This window comes from Micropterus dolomieu, linkage group LG19 (genome assembly GCF_021292245.1).
Source record: "Micropterus dolomieu isolate WLL.071019.BEF.003 ecotype Adirondacks linkage group LG19, ASM2129224v1, whole genome shotgun sequence".
In the NCBI taxonomy this organism is placed as follows: Eukaryota; Metazoa; Chordata; class Actinopteri; order Centrarchiformes; family Centrarchidae; genus Micropterus; species Micropterus dolomieu.
The window spans coordinates 7870829-7887067 of NC_060168.1; the positions used below are offsets into that span (position 1 = coordinate 7870829).

At 39.4% G+C, this 16239-nt stretch overlaps 1 protein-coding gene across 2 annotated transcripts in view; it reads left to right on the forward strand.

The window, feature by feature from the left end:
- Positions 1 to 16239, forward strand: part of aff2 (AF4/FMR2 family, member 2) — a 206142-nt gene that overhangs the window by 145745 nt on the left and 44158 nt on the right. For both annotated transcript variants that reach the window (XM_046029879.1, XM_046029880.1), the window contains exon 9: positions 6241 to 6295. In XM_046029879.1, the coding sequence (XP_045885835.1) occupies positions 6241 to 6295 (55 nt within the window). The remainder of the gene's footprint in view (positions 1 to 6240; positions 6296 to 16239) is intronic.

A 16239-nucleotide genomic window follows, 5' to 3' on the forward strand; every position in this document is an offset into this window, starting at 1 on the left:
CCTCTGAACTGGTGCTCTTTTGTTAACCCTCATCTTGTAGTGTTTTGATATGTTTGTGATGTATATAAAACTGAAATATTCCCCCACTGGCAGGGTTTTTCTCTCTGATATGAAAAGAAGAAATACCCCAGACTAGAATTTAAGATACAGTGAAAGGGTTCTGTCAGTATATCCATTTGGAAAATAAACCACAACCTCAAGATTTTGTCAGGCTGTGGCATTTCAGTTTAAATGTTATTGTAAATGGGTATTTGCTTTGTGTTTTTATCCAACCTCCTGTTCTCAAGCAAACACACACACACACACACACACATACACACACACACACACACTCACGCACACTAATTAAATAACACTGGAGCAGAGTGTCATGTTTTCCAATGTGACAAAAGCATTACACATCTGCAGTGATTTCAGCCTGGCTCCTTGTCAAACAGTAAGTACTAACAACCCAAGACACATGCAAAACAGTGATGCTCGAATGTCCTCTGTTGTATTGCAGAGCGATGTACTGTATCAGCTAACAAGCCTGCTGCTAAACCTCCAACTGCACCACAAAAGTCGTGAGTATCTTGCTCTCTGACACGCACACACTCACACACACACACACACACACACAGGGAGTTTTTGACCCACTGCTGCTGCATTTGCCTCAAGGTAAAATTAAGCTTGACTCGTGGATGAAATTCACTGCTAGTAGGAGGAAAAAAGATTGTGTGGATCAGAGCGGGAAAGTGCAGCTACATTAATTTACCGTGAGCCAGGAACATATTGCAACATCTCTGGCTGCAGCCCACTCCACTTCACTCACAGAGCTGTACCACAGGATCCATGGCAGGTTGCGATAGCGATGACTCTGGTTTATCCTGTGCCTCACCACAACAAGCTTAATAATTTTTGTTTTAGAAACTGATAGTTCTGTCCAGTGATTGTCTAATCATAGCTTAGTAACTGTAGTGGCAAGGCCTTAAGTCTTTCCAAAATAAAAAACACAAGAGGAAAACTATAATAAATTGATTAAACAGCATGAAAAATGCTCAAATGTAAGCTGCAAAAATATGCGTGTCTAACTAACTAGCTTGCTACTAACAGAAGTAACCAGACCCAGCTTTACTTCCAAGAGCTAGGAGTGTTATTAGCTAACTACATTTTGTGGGGGTTGTAGGTGAGGCAAAATAAAAATAAAATAGTAAATCTGCTGTGTATTATTTTCCCACTGTTTGAAAGCTGGTGCCGGACGCTACTAAATCAGAGTGTAACGTTAGCAGCTCTGTCCTGATCTTTATTGGATTTGGGGAATTTTGCACTCCAGCAACTCCAGCCAAATGTGTTATCCAAGATAGCTTTATGTTAGCCAAACATTTTGGTCTAACAGTTATGTTAGAATGAAATAAGAGTCTGATTTTACATTTACAGTTCCTTACTGAACAACGCAGTAACATTACAAGAACAATACTGCTCTTTTACTTCCATGTCATGATCAGAATCAGAATCAGAATCAGTTTTATTGCCAGGTATGTGTACACATACGAGGAATTTGACTCAGGATTGTACATTGCTCACGATGTGCTTACTTATACAATAATAAAATAATAATATAATTATAATAAAATGAAATCAGACACAAACTACAGAGTAGACAACACTAATATACACACTATGAACAAAACAATATAGACATATTGACAAATAGTGCAGTGATCAGAGTGCAAAGGATGCAAGAGTAAACTATTATCCTCATTATGTACATGTTGAAGGTGGATATGATGTACAGGTACACATGTACACAGTATGATGGAGCATAGTGCAAAGGATGCTGGATGATGATCACATGTATCATAAACTGGTGAGAAAGCGGACTTTTCTTCTCAGATATATAGCTTTAGTACTACCTGTGTGTAGCCATCGAGTGCACATTTTAAAATGTCACCTGGAAACTAAAAAGTCAGCCAGAGCCTGTTTTTGCTACTCATGCTGCAAACATTAGCTTAATTAGCAAGTTACCGCTGATAAAATCTGCTAGTCACAGCTGTCATTTTAGCTAGCAAAACTGTATAGTCATCAACAAGAAATGAGAAACCTGCTTTTGTCTACATCTCTCTGCCATCAAAGGACTGGAGAAACTGGGGGAACTGTTACAATGTATCAATCAGAATATTATCTTAATCCACTTGCAGACACAAGTGTGACTTAAGTAGTTTTTGCTTTCCTTCAAATGTTTTGCTACTTCTTGTTTAATTTCTTCATTCATCTGGGCGTGAGGTTTTTTGCTCCACTGTCACAATATCCCTTAAAAATGAGTTCAATATGACAACTCCTGTGTTACTACCTCTAATGAGAGTTTTCAAGTGCAATGAATTATTTATGCATCTGATGAAAGCTAATTTAAAAAAGGAGAGAAAATGTGGCAAGCGTGGTGTCAAAAAGGGGCTTTTGAAAATGAGAAAAACTTGTTGGTCAGAAGATGATGCAAAAATCCTGCAAGTTTAGAAGATGTCGAGGCAATCTAGAGTTAGCAGTAATTTAGCTTGTTTGATTAAAGTTCCAGGTCAGCATGTAAACTCTTATTTTTTCCTCTTTGGATATGTAGTTAAATGGTTAATTACATCTCTATTAGGATGATGTCTGCTGGAGCTGTAGTGCTTTTTGTGGCTTATTACACTGCTTTGCTGCCAAAGCTGATAAGCCTATTCCTTTTGATTACTATTGTTTGCCCTGAGGTGTCATTCCCCCCATCTTGTATTCATGCATAAATGCTGCTTTGTTTATTAGGGTGAAATAATTGTTATTGGTTAAAAACAATGCCTAGTTTATTGCAGCCATTAGGCTATTCTCTACTTTTACTGTGATGCTCAACAGCGTAAAATGTTGCTGAATGTTTACTATGTCTGACCATTACAGAAAACTCATCCAACCGTAATCCCTCTCAAAGAGGCTCTGTACCTTAATGCCACATTAGCCATAACAAAAGCAAGAGTACTTGTGGTGTTTCATTACTGTATCCAGCTGAATACTATACCCTCCTGCTGTAGGAGTTTCATTAAGCTCTGATCCAATCACATGATATTGAGACAACTGCATGCATGTAACAGAGCAGAAGATGTGGAAGCAGTGGAGTGTCTAGTGGAAGCAGCTTTTGTGTTTGCTCAGTCTACAGTGTGGTTGTCTCACCTGCTGGCAGCAACAGAAACCCAGAGAACTCCTGGGTTCTACTTTTTATTGTCACTGACAGTAGTGCTGAAGAATTAAAATGAATAATGGCACAGATAATTATAGTAATGTTAATGATAATATAAAAATAATAGGACTAGAAATAACAATTGAAGCAAAGGGTGTTGAGCAGGAACATGGTGGCAGCAGGTGACTCGCAACCACAGATCCAGACTCCACAGCTCCAGAGCCAGAAACACCTGAAGAAAGTGATAGAAGGAGAGAGGAGAGGGACGAGAAAGCACAAGACTACGGGTTATGGGTTCTCTGTTTTGCTCAGTGTGTAAAGAATACCATCAAACCATGTTAACTCTGATGCTTCGTCACCACCAAGTAGCAGGTGACTGGTCAGAGGAGGACAAAAGGACAATAAGCAGCCAAAGTGTTATTGGGATGGTATAGTGGGAGTAGGAATGATTGTTATAACCTCAAATAAAAAGCCTATGTTCATATCAAAATTTAGTGTTTCAATATCCCCACCAAACTGCTCATAATATTCAGCCTAACATAAGAAAAATGAAACCCATTTACTTTAACGACTGCGACAGACTGTTTGAAACGGACTGGGAGCAAATAAAAATATAAAACACATCAAAGCATAAGTAGGCTTACTGTAAAAACCTGTAGGCCTACAATAGCCTAAGGCTTTTTATTGGTCTTTGTAGGATGATATTCTATAGTCTTCTATAGTCTATAGTTCTCCACATCACCGCAGCAAACATAAAGCAGCCCATAAAACAGTCTGTGGGATCTCCTATATGTAATTTTCCAAGAGAGCTGATTGGTCAGTTGGCGGCGTTTTTATAGAGTCAATCTCTGATCTGGAACATACCCTGCTCTGGAGCAGGTTAGCCGTTACCCCCGGTAAGAAGTGAACCACCGTCTTGGTACTGAAAACCCCAGACACACCTGGCGTGCACTCTTGAAGTTTTCTAATGCATTCAGGTGTAAACAGGGATAGATTTTTTTACAGTACATCTTTTCCCTCAATAATAACACACAATATGAAAGAGAATAGCCAATGAAGCCTCACACTGAAAGCAAAAATCAGATCACATAGCTTCAAACATAGCAATCTTGCTCTTTGTGTTGTCAAACACAAAACATTGTAATAGAAAATATGGAAGAATTGCAAGAAGACCTCTAAAGATTGCTGAATGTTGAACTTTGGTAGTATTCGGCCTCCAACTACTAGGTTTTTGCATTTATGTACCTAAACCTTTTCAGCTTGTGACATCTTAAAATGAAACTGTCTACTCTCGACCCCTCATCACTGTTTGCATATGTCTTTCAAACAAGGCAGTCTGAAAAAGGTTAATTAGGTGCAGCAGAAATCTTTTTTTTGTCCCAACCCCCAGGGGAAACACTTACCTACTGACATGCAACAAGTTACAGTATGTGTTTCCCATTTTTGGCATAGCTTTTAAATACCTGATAAACTGGGAGGTTTGCACGAGCAGTAAAGGACCACCTTAAAAAGCAATGGGAAGAGCATCGCGTATAGAACATTAAACATTAAACATTAAAGGAAGATCAAAGGTGAATGTTGGCTTAGTGCCAAAATGGAGCCAAGAAATGACACATTCTCAAGTTAAACCCAGCAGGACAAGAGGCCGAAAGGGACAGAATTAAGGCTGTGAGCTGGTCTGAATAAGGTGATAGTGGACAGTAATACAGGGACATTGGCAGGACACTTGTTCGGCTTAGTTAGTTACTCAAGTGTTTTGCAGTCTGAGTACATGTGCATTTGAAATTGTCTACATCAGAGTGTTGAGCAATTAGTCATTAGCTGAGTGTGGCTTTGATTTAGCTTTGGAAAATATTAACATCCTCTCAGACAAACTTCTGCAAGTAATGGAGCTCTACTAGCGCTTTATTTTAAGAAATAAAAAAGACTCCATTTTATGAAGGCAATTAAGAGCCTTGTAGAAACTTGGTGCTGTGCTTTCTAAGCTCTGCGTGTCATGGATGCTTTAGTCCATAACTCATTTATAACTGACTGCGTCTGTCCTCATAGATGCTCCCACTCTCTCTTGCGTTTTATTCCTTTCCCCCTCCATGCTTCCTTTCCTCCCTCTCTATTTAGCCTCCATCTCCCTCTCTCTATCCCCCCATCACTCGCTCCCCTTCTCCATCATTATCATCTCCATCTCACTCACTATCTCCCTCTCTCCATCTGTCCCTTCTTATGAAATAAAACATGAATCCATTATTCATTCATTCAAACATATCTATCATCGCCGCGTGCTTATCTGCAAACCTGTTTCTTATTGTGCCTCAGTTATTCACGACTCGTACGGTCCCTTCTGAAAACACCACAACACTGGGGAGTGTTTTTTAGCGGTGCAAGCACTGACAAGAGTGGTTCGTGAGGCAGTAAGAATCCCTTTAGGGGATTCTCCTGTCATAACAATAGCAGTGCCAGCTTAAAATAACGGTAGTTTGTGTGGAGGGTTTATATAAAGCAATAAAACACAGGAACTTGCCAATGCACAGCACATAAATACTGAATAATTTGTGTGGTAAGGAGCAGGTGATGCTATGAGGGAGGTCATGTTATCGACTGTGTCTTGTATATCTGTTTTATAGCCTCTATACATCTATATTATTAGAATTTCATCTCTAGTGTGGGGAGAAGGCAGAAATAATGAAGGACACAGGGCAACAAGCAGGTCCTTTTTCTGATTAGAAGGCCCCCAAAATATCTGCGTACAATCCTGACTGAGGGACTGATCTCAGTCGAGCACGTCCTCTCTGTTTCCAAGGAATTCTTGGCTGTTGGTCAGCGGTTGTCAGACAGAAAGTTTCCAGGTGAAAAAACAATCTGGCTTTCCTCTCCAAGCTATAAAAGCTGAACATCTGGTAGGTTTGTAGCAGCGACGTGCACTGTCCACTTCCTCATTCCCTAACATGACCCAGCGCTGTTTCTGCCGTGTAATTAATGCATTTGCCAGAAAGGCTCCTCAAAGGGAATACAAGCAGAAAGGAGTTCATGGCTGCAATAACACGTGTCCCTTTGTCTCTGTGCAGAATGTTGGAGGATGACCTGAAGATCAGCAGCGATGAGGAAGAAGCCGAACAAAAGGTGAGCGCCCCCATGCAGTCCGTATCTATGCAAATCATCCCTCGCTCCAGCTTTCCCTCCACCTGTCCTCCAATCAGTTATGCATTCACATACATTAGATTAAATTCATCTTTGTGACATTTACTGATTCATTCATCTGTCCAGAAATCAGTACAGCCCAAACTGAAAGTAAAATCCTTTACTTAGGTCAAAGTAAGTTACTAAACTCAGTAGTGGACTTTACTTAAGTAAAAGTAGCAATACCGCACTGATCATTTCAACTCTTTATATACGGTTGGACAGTTTAATCTACAGCAAATCATTATATCAGATGTATGTGGTGTCGCTGTCCTGGGGGAGGGAGTAGAATTTTCTTAACCCATACAAGGTATGAAATTAGTAATCGGAATAGCATCTAGTAACTAAAGCTGGAAGACAAATGGAATAAAGTGGAATAAAATCTCCAATAATTGACCCTTTGCAAAGCCACGCCCCGAATATACAGCTGACCAATCAAAGCGCAGTATAGGACTCGCTGAGGTCTGACACTTTCATGGCTGCGCTCCATTGACTTGTATGCAAAAGGAGTCTAGCTTGTTTTTTGCTGTTTTTTCCCCAACGTATGGTCAAAGCTGTTCCAGGGTCACTTGTAATAGTCACAGTGGCTACCCAGAGAGGTTGAAAGGAGAAGTACGATTGATTCACTTTCCAAAATCTAAAACAATCCAGTAAAACGTCGGCTGTGGATTGTTGCTAATGTAGTGTTAGTTTGCTAACGCTAGCGAAATTACTACTGAATGTAAAGTTATAAAGCCCTACTGTTCTGCTTTTTAATGATTGTAACAGTGAAAAGAGACCTACCCAGCTCTACAGGAACATATTTGATCCTTAATATCGTTGTCTCAGGTGATGCAGTGGTTCACTTTTACTCTATGATCGGCAGGCTTTAGCTTCTGTCTTTAATAATTTCATGTCAGTTTGACAGCCTGAATACAACCTTCAAATGTATAATACAAATCTTTCAGTCTCCTTTCTGAGATCGCTTTTTTCATTTTTCCAAAAATTAGACAGCATTTCTCCAGGGAGAGCAGTTAAGACAGTGGCAGCGCTGTGATATATCCGACAGGTCAGACAGTTTGTCAAACTCACCAACAGTAACTACGGGAGGTGTGGCTTAGCAGTGGTCAGTTTCCTCTGTAGTGGAGTAGATGTATAAAGTTGAAAAGAACAAAAGCATCATAACTAATAACAGGCAACTATTTAGTGAACTCTTCTCCCATTATGGAGAACGGGGCACATGGCTTTATTAGACAGCTGACAGTAGAGAGATAAAAGGAGAAAAAGGGAGAGAGAGATGCAACAACGGTCGATGGGCTGGACACAAACGTTGCAGTGAAGGGTCATCAGCACCTTAACCCTCAGGCCACCAGGGTATGCCAAGCTGTTGATAAGTTGACTGACAGCGAGAAACACCGAACAGTCGGTTCATGTGCAAGCCTCACCTAAACACTGGGCAGAACACCAGCTTTCTGCTGCTACTGAATGGGTTAACAGGTAAAATGTGGTAAGAATAGTAATAACAATCAAAAGGGGGCACTTGCACATATTTAAATTCTTTGCAGTTGCTAGGTATCGATAATCTGCACTAAAAAACCTACCTGCACATTGCTATTTTCTTCGTTTAGTCTAAGCGGATGCCACAACTTCTTGCGTGATAACACGTTGACATGTCAAACCAAAAAGCGACCAAATCATTATATCACAGACAGCTAAGAAACAAAGTGCTTTAAAACTACATAAAACCTCTGGCCAAAAATTCCAGTAATGTGATTCCACTGAAGTCGTAAAAGGTTTAGGCTGTAACGGCTTGAGTTTCACTGTATAAATACTATGGAATAGGGCTCCTCTTTCTTAAAAGTACTTTTTAACTACCAATCAGTTCCATGAACTATCTTGAAGGGCTGTGAGTTTACACTAGCCGGTCGAAGTGTATACTTTGTAGCAATCAAAGCAATACTTTCCCATAAATGAGCTTATTGTACAGTTTACCCACTTGGAAAGGCTTTATAAACGTTCTGAACTTGATGTACAAGTGTTTATATTCCCTTTGAATGTGGTCCCTAAATGTCACACAACTCAGAGACACCAAGGCAGGACTTCCAGTTGTGACTTTCATAATAATTGCTTTGTTGATGTTGCAAAGAGCTAGTTATTTATAACAGTAATTACTTATTAGTGTTATACATACAATATGTGAACCACGTAGGGGATAAAGACCACAGAGCAAGCTGTTTCCATTCATCTGTCAAACATGACAGCTCAGGTAATATGCACCACTGGTCTGAATTCAATTATGGAAGGATGTGTGTGTATGGAGCCTGTTACTTACTTACATATTGTTTTTTGTGTTTTTTTTACTATAATCATTGTGTCACCTACAAATAAATTCTAACCCACAGAGTAACAGCAGTTGGAGCTCTCAGATTTCTCCTTTTATTAACAATTTACTATTATTATTCTTCCTTTAGGTTTTGTAAAGAATCATTTAAATGCAAATTCAATTCATCAAGTCGTGATAGCTTTTTTTAAATTATTAAATCATTTGAATTAAACATGCTTAAAGTCTATAGTTATTCAGGTGGCACTCTTCAGGCTCTATCACTTCAGGTCACAATATTAAACTTTGAAAGGACATACCTACTGCACCATTGGTCTGATACTGACAGACCTTGGAGTGACTGTGCATCATGTTGTTTTTTTTGCCCGTAAGGGGTGTTTCTGTACGTTTAGTTCAGTCGGGTTTGTCCCGCCGGGGCATATGAGCGATGCAGTTGTCCTGCTCTTCTTGTCTTGTTTATCAGTATGAAAATTGGCATGGTGGCCCTCTCTCCTCTAATCACTATCATCATGCACTAATGATGCCAGGGATGAGTTCAAAGCAGTCAGTGGGGGTCATGCTGCGGTCCCCTCCCCCCACTGTGCAGACTGATATCAGCGCTCATCAAAGAGTCCGTGAGATATTTTCTGTTAATGAAAAGATACCAATTCCTCTCATCCCCTTTTAACTGGCCTTCTGATTGTATAATTACTATAATGGCAGATATTATAATTATAAATGATGGCAGGTCATTTATAGTGGTTTTAGTTATTATAATTATGCTGAAAGTAGATCTGTTAATTACAGATAGTTAGCGTACATTCAGAAGTGTAGCAAGTGGCTTCCTTAATCATGGGGGTTAGATGTGATTACTCTTAGTATTAGGATGAATAGACAAGATGGATTGGATACAATTAATTTTAATTCTTTATATCTTTATCTCTCTTTATTGCCCTTTTCTGTCAGAAATGCATCTTCGTTTTTTTTCTCTTGCTCTATTTCCTGCTGGATCACAATGCCTTTATCTTTCCTTAAAGACAGTGAAAAGTATCTCTTGGTATCTACCAAATATACGTTAAAAATATAAATTTTAAATGTTTTATTTACTTACTGTAAAACATTAAAATATTTTTGACGACTCATCTTAAAATTGGGTGGGCGTATCACTATGTCCACTAAGCCACACACCCTTTTAAGAAGTCAAATCAAATCAAAATTAATTTAAATTCCTCTTGTAGCTATACTCTGACATATTCCGTTTCACAGATAAGACCCTCGAACTTCCGCTTCACTGTGACTTTAAAGGACAACAAAGGATTCACCAATGAAATGGCTCAGGTCTAGGACATCGATAAATTTAAGCCCAAAAAAACATGAGCATTCACACAATTGGAAATGTAAACAACATGTAAAATTATTACCCAAACTGTCTGTTGCAAACATCCCTTACAGTTTACAGACCAACATCCTGGTTCAACTTTTACCTACCGTACATATCAGAGTTATGCATCCTCGAGGTTTTCCTGTGTAATGAGGGGTGGTTACTGACATTTCAGGTATACTTAGTTGTGATTTTTCCTTATATTGACAAATTTGACTCAATTGTCGGCTGTTTCCAACCTGTGTCGCGTTACACTTTCCTTTTTTTTGCAATGTTGCTAACTCAACGGTAACTTTGGTGAGCACGATGTTATCATAACTGACAGAACTGATTGGCGAAGCTACAAAAATATAACCAAGGTTTTAATTTACTGTAGTTTTTCTTTTAAGAATTAATAAATAATTTTGCACAGGTTTTTGTCTCTGTACGGGCACAATGTTACCAAACTTGGCAACCTCACTGTGATGACAAGACACAGTCATTGCACTGTCTATTCATTTGTGGTGTTAGGGGGACTAACGCCACAAATTAATTATTCTTTTTTGTTTTTTTGAAGTATGAGGTACTTAGTCAGTCCCCAGTTTGAAGAAGCAGAGAGTTTTACAAGCACTGAAGCTAAGCAATGTCCTGCTGTGGACAGGGTCAGCAGCATTATGTATATTAGCCACCTTAAAGAAGGCCCACCAAAATAATCAAAATCATCTCAAGTGTATGCTATGTTTTTAATATTTTCACAGCTTTACTTTGCTGTCAAACAGCCATTTCCTTTAGAACTACATTTTCTCAACCATAGAACTTCTGTGTTCCTCTGCGTAAGCTCAACTTGGCTGCGTACTGTATAACGTCGCTGGATATCAGCTGCTCAGAGCTACAACTCTGCTTCTCCAAACTGGAGACGCGCTGACCGCTATATGGCCTACTGCAGGTCAGAGATGCTCACAAGTCTTTGAGCTTAAGTCCAAGTCAAGTCTCAAGTCTTTGAGCTAGAGTCCAAGTCCAGTCTCAAGTCTTTGAGCTAGAGTCCAAGTCCAGTCTCAAGTCTTTGAGCTAGAGTCCAAGTCCAGTCTCAAGTCACTCGTGGTTACAATGTGTGTTGTATCCATGGCTGTATCCAGGCTGCTTAGAAGACTGCATAGCAAACGACAGTTGGAGTTAACCTCCCGTAGGTCGCAACTAAAGGAAGAAGCAAGCTAACGTTAATTGGCCAATGCTGAGCTAAACATGTTAACTAACCTCAGGTTACTAACCTATTTTGCGTTCAGTGCTTCTTTGTTTGGGCCTTGTTGTATGAAGTTTTAAGGCCAAAGAATATGATGAATGGCACAGCAGCTGGCCGTGCGCAGCAGATCCGTTGTATGTGTTACGTAGGCAGGTTATAGATAACGAAGGGAGGGGAATAACAGCAAGCTCATCAGACATTTCCTAAAAATAAACATTGTGCACGAATCCAGAAGTCTTTTGAGGACGAGTCTCAAGTCAAATCTGAAGTCACTGTGTGTGCCTATCTCTGCTGCAGGTACACTGACTTTGGACAAGTACCTCATACAGCCCCACTTCAAAAACCCTAACTATTCCTTTAAGTCTCTCCAACACACACTCTGTCTCTCTGTTTTTATCTTGTTGTCAATCTCTTTCTCTTTGGATGACCGTGCAAGACAGACATGGAGAGTGATCAAAATAAACAGAGAGGAAAGTGAGAAAAAAGGGAATAAGACAACGACAGACGAGACAGACAGATAACAATGCAGACAGGAGTGGAAGATAAAGAGAGGGAAAGATGGAAGGAAAAACAAGATGACCGAGCGAGAGACAAAGAGACAGAATGAGAGCGACGAAGAGAGAGAGAGAGGCTGAGATGAATTCAGTGGCATTTTTCTGTGCATGCTGTTAACAGGCTTATAGCAAATGAGTGCATGGTGTATTATCAAGCTTTTATAGCCTGAAGTAAAACACAACACACACACATACATTCTTAATCAAATACACAGATGTGCGTGTGTTACACACATTTCACCCATACACACAAGCACATAGAGTGTACACAAGCCGATTTATACTCACAAGCATTTACGCCAGCAAACACATAAATAAAAACACATGCTGACAGTCTCTCTCTCTCACACACACACACACACACACACACACACAGACACAGACACACACTGTCATTAGTATGCTGTGGCACAGCGCTGTGAGGGCAACAGAGGAGTATGATGAATATGTTTTTGGCACAGAGCAAAGAGACAGAGGAGAGGAGGGAATTGAAAGAGCAGAGGAAGGAGGGATGGAAGAAAGAGGGAAAAGAGAAAAGGAAACGAGAGATAGGAAAGAGAGAGAGATGTTCCTAATGACTTTAGAAACTGACAAACAGCAACCCATTTTACCTCTGCAGGACTGTCTCTCTATCTCCCTGCATTTCTCTCGTTTCTCTCTGCGAGCTTGTGATGACAGATCACCTCGGTCAGAGCAAAGTCAAGCTTAAAAGCTCTCTCTTTATATAAAAATACAGTTGCAGCTGGTGAAAATGTCTAGCACACTGGGGAACAAGGCCATGTCCACTAAACACTGTGGCACAGTCAGCTAGATGTGAATATATTTAGACAGCTTTCCATACGTGTGCAGTATATTTACTGTTGTACATGTCATACAACAATAAACTTGAAAAAATGTCACAGGAGATCTGTTTTCAGCTGTGTAGCTTTGAGACAAATGTCTTGGGTAAAAGCAGTTATAGCTAATAAACATAATAGCATTCAGGGTTTGCCGTAGGAAACTCATTAGCAGAGGTGCTAAGTGCTGTGCGCAGCCAATCACGTCTAACCAAAGCCATTGATGATATAAAACCATTTGGTCACTACCAACTTTCAACTAACTTTAACTTAATGCAAACTCTATCGTCCTTTACATCAAATATTTTGACTCCTCATAGTAGGAAAAGCACAGAGCACATGAGGCCTTTGTGATATGATGTAGTGCCACTGCTCGTTGTCCCTGACACTTATTACAATATGTTACTTATTATAATATGTACTACTTACATATTAAATTTCATAAAAATGCAATAATTTCCTTTGACAATAGTGGAGTGAATCTTAATTTTGGCGAGCCGGGGCATATATCTGTATCCTTGATGTAGGACCGCAAAATGTGACAATGTAGTGAAAGGTATTCCATTGATGAATCGTTTGTGGCGGTAACACATCAGGAAAAATAAATGAAGTAGACTGCTAGCTTGCAAACATAGATGTAAACAATGCAGGACCAAAATATGATCAAAAGGTCTGATTTGTCGATGTGTTTTATGTGGAAGAAAATACTTTTATCATATTTATTAAGCCTTAAGGATGCACACAGTGCGCCTTGGGGAGAAACACTGAATGTAAAGTGGACATGTGGAATCTGCATGAAAATGGTCATAAACTCAGACTTTTAACCAATGGCAACTTACCATTATGCAACTAAAGCATGTAGTTACAATTGACCTCAAATCACAGTTTGAGTTGGTTTAAATGTGCAGTTGCGAATGTTTCTTAAATAAGGAAAATCTGTGAAAGTGAAGCATGTGTGGAGGAGTCCAGGACACCAGGGTAAGGGTCAAAGTGATGCACCACCCTAATTAAAGAAGTTGGAATAATTATGCTTTGATTTATTTATATTTTTGATGTTGTGCTTATCATGCAGTTTGCTATATTGTCTGTATAATCAGCAGCTGCTGGAAGGCTGCTACAATGCTGGATAGCTATCTTATCGTTTCAATATTGTTGTGGTAATGACCAGTCTAGCATTGCGTCTCAGATCACTGGGCTCTCAGGTTGTGTTATGTCAAACAGAGAACAGCAGGTTGTACACAGTCTACTAGAGAATTTGCAGCAGAACGGATCCAGACAAAAAAAGCAGAGTGCAGAGGCAACTAATTGACCTTGAAACAGGGAAAACTTGTGACAGATGGTCAGAGCAAACTAGACGGTCAGCACAAAGTACAGCAAACACAAGTGCGTGTAGGGTACAGAATAGCATCGATCAATGGAAGTATACTCGATCAATCGAGTATATGGAAGGGGCGAAAGTGACTATTTGAGTTTAAAGGCAGGCGAGAAAATAGAGAAATCTTGGTTGACATGTGAGAAATTAAAACACTTTTTATATCTAATCATTTATGAATATGTAATTTGGCTCTAAAAGATGAAAGATGTGCATACCATTCTAAAGGCTAATATTATTTCTGTTCACAGCCAGATGTAAATGGCAATATAAAAGTCTTCAGTGAGCTAGCTGAATTAAATCCAACTGGCAACCGATGGAAAGATGGTAAAATTCGGGATATAGAGCCTCTTTGTTTGCACTTGTGAAAATCCAGTAGCTGCTGTTTATCAGCAGTGCAACCTCTGTGCAAGAGTTGCATCAGTAATCCAGGATTTTGAACACCGGTGTTCAGGTGTTAGAAATGCTTTATAAAGTCTCTCACGCAAAGTAAAGCGACAGCGTATAGACAAGCATAGAATGAATTGTTCAGCCACTGTTCAAGATGGTGCGGGGGTGTTTAAAGCCTTGTTAAAACTGTATCACCAGGCCTGATGTGAAACACTGTGACGTCTTGCACCCACAAGAGAAAGAATGGAGAAAAGTATATGGAGATCTTACAAATAAACACAAGTCATATAAAGAGTGCTTTCTAAAGCTTTAAGGTTCGGATTGGCTTTGGGTCAGAAGGCTTGTCGTCTTTGTCAGGAACAATACTTACAGCCGTGTTGTAACAGAGGAGATTGTGTGAATAAATACAGGTTAGGTTGTTCTTTATTTAAATCCAAGTAAAGCCACCAGCTGGCTAAATATATACTCACACATAGATCCTCTCCATGAGCCCTGCAAGTCTTCCAAAGCCAAAGATCTGAGGAGGTTTGTTGTTCCAGCCTGCAGCTATGCATCGATCTATCAGAAACTTCACTGGTCCAGTTAATCACCTTATTTCTGAAGAGAGAGAGATAGAAACAACAAGCCAGAGGCGAGGAAAAGGTTCTGTTTTTGTTTGAGTAATTCATCGTAATTGTAGGGGTTCAGTGCTTGAAGATGAATTAATTGCTGAAACTTTCAGAAATTGAGTTTACTGTTTTTGTTTTGTTATTGTAATTGATGTAGTCATGTACAAAATTGACTCGGAGCTGACAGAGGGAGGAAAAGAGGATGAGAGGGGAGAATGGGAGGGAGGAAAGGCTTCACTAGCAAACTTAATCACCCCATTCTTTTACTGAAAGGAGGGGAAGTATGAATAGAAATGAACAGAGGCTGGGGTGAAGACGGAGGGGCAGGGAGGAAACAAGCGAAGAAGGGGATAAAGGAAGAGTAGATAAAGAGAAAATAGAGAGGTTTTTCTCTCATTTGAATGAAAGGAAACCCACTTCTCATAAAGAAATAAGAGAGGAAGAGAAAAAGAGCAGATTGAGGGAGGACAAGTGAGCTTCAGAAGGGTTGAGGTTTAAGAGGTTGAAAAGGAAAAGCTGGGTAGTGTCTTCAAGTTGTATCAATTAGTACGGTCTATGATTTATATTGCAGTTTTTATTCCCTGTAAAGTACTTAACTAACCTTGGTAAGAAGAGACTTTTTTTCTCTAAATATTAAGGCTTTGTTTCATTTTACTTTTTTCTCAAAGAAACAATTATTTTCTGGAAAAATAACTTTTTTCTTTTCTTTTCTTTTTTTTTTTACCCTTTTCTTGAAAAATTACGACTTCATCCTCAAAATATACTGGAACACTGTTGTTAGTTGCCTAGCAACAGTGTTCCCATACCGTAACACTTAAAAGCCAATTTTGTCACGGATCAATTCAACTTGAAGGAAGTAAAAAGCTAGTATTATACAGTATGTAGCTATTATAGTAAAAAGTAGAATCAGAATCAGATTATTGCCAGGTACATTTTTACATACGAGGAATTTGCCTAGGTATAAATTGGTGCTTACAGTACACATGAACATAAATAGAAATAGAAATATATAAAAAGTAAGGAAATCAAAAAATGTACAAAGTATGGGCACTGGTATATCATATATTTCAAAAGTTGTAAAGAAAGCAAGGGTAGTATATAATAAAGCCGTGAAGGGTGAGAGGGGATGAACCTGGGAGTAACCGCCCGAAAGGGGCACCTCAGCAAGTCAGGTATCATTTCATTGGTCAACACTACACCTGGCTGGAGGCTACTGCACAAAAAATCT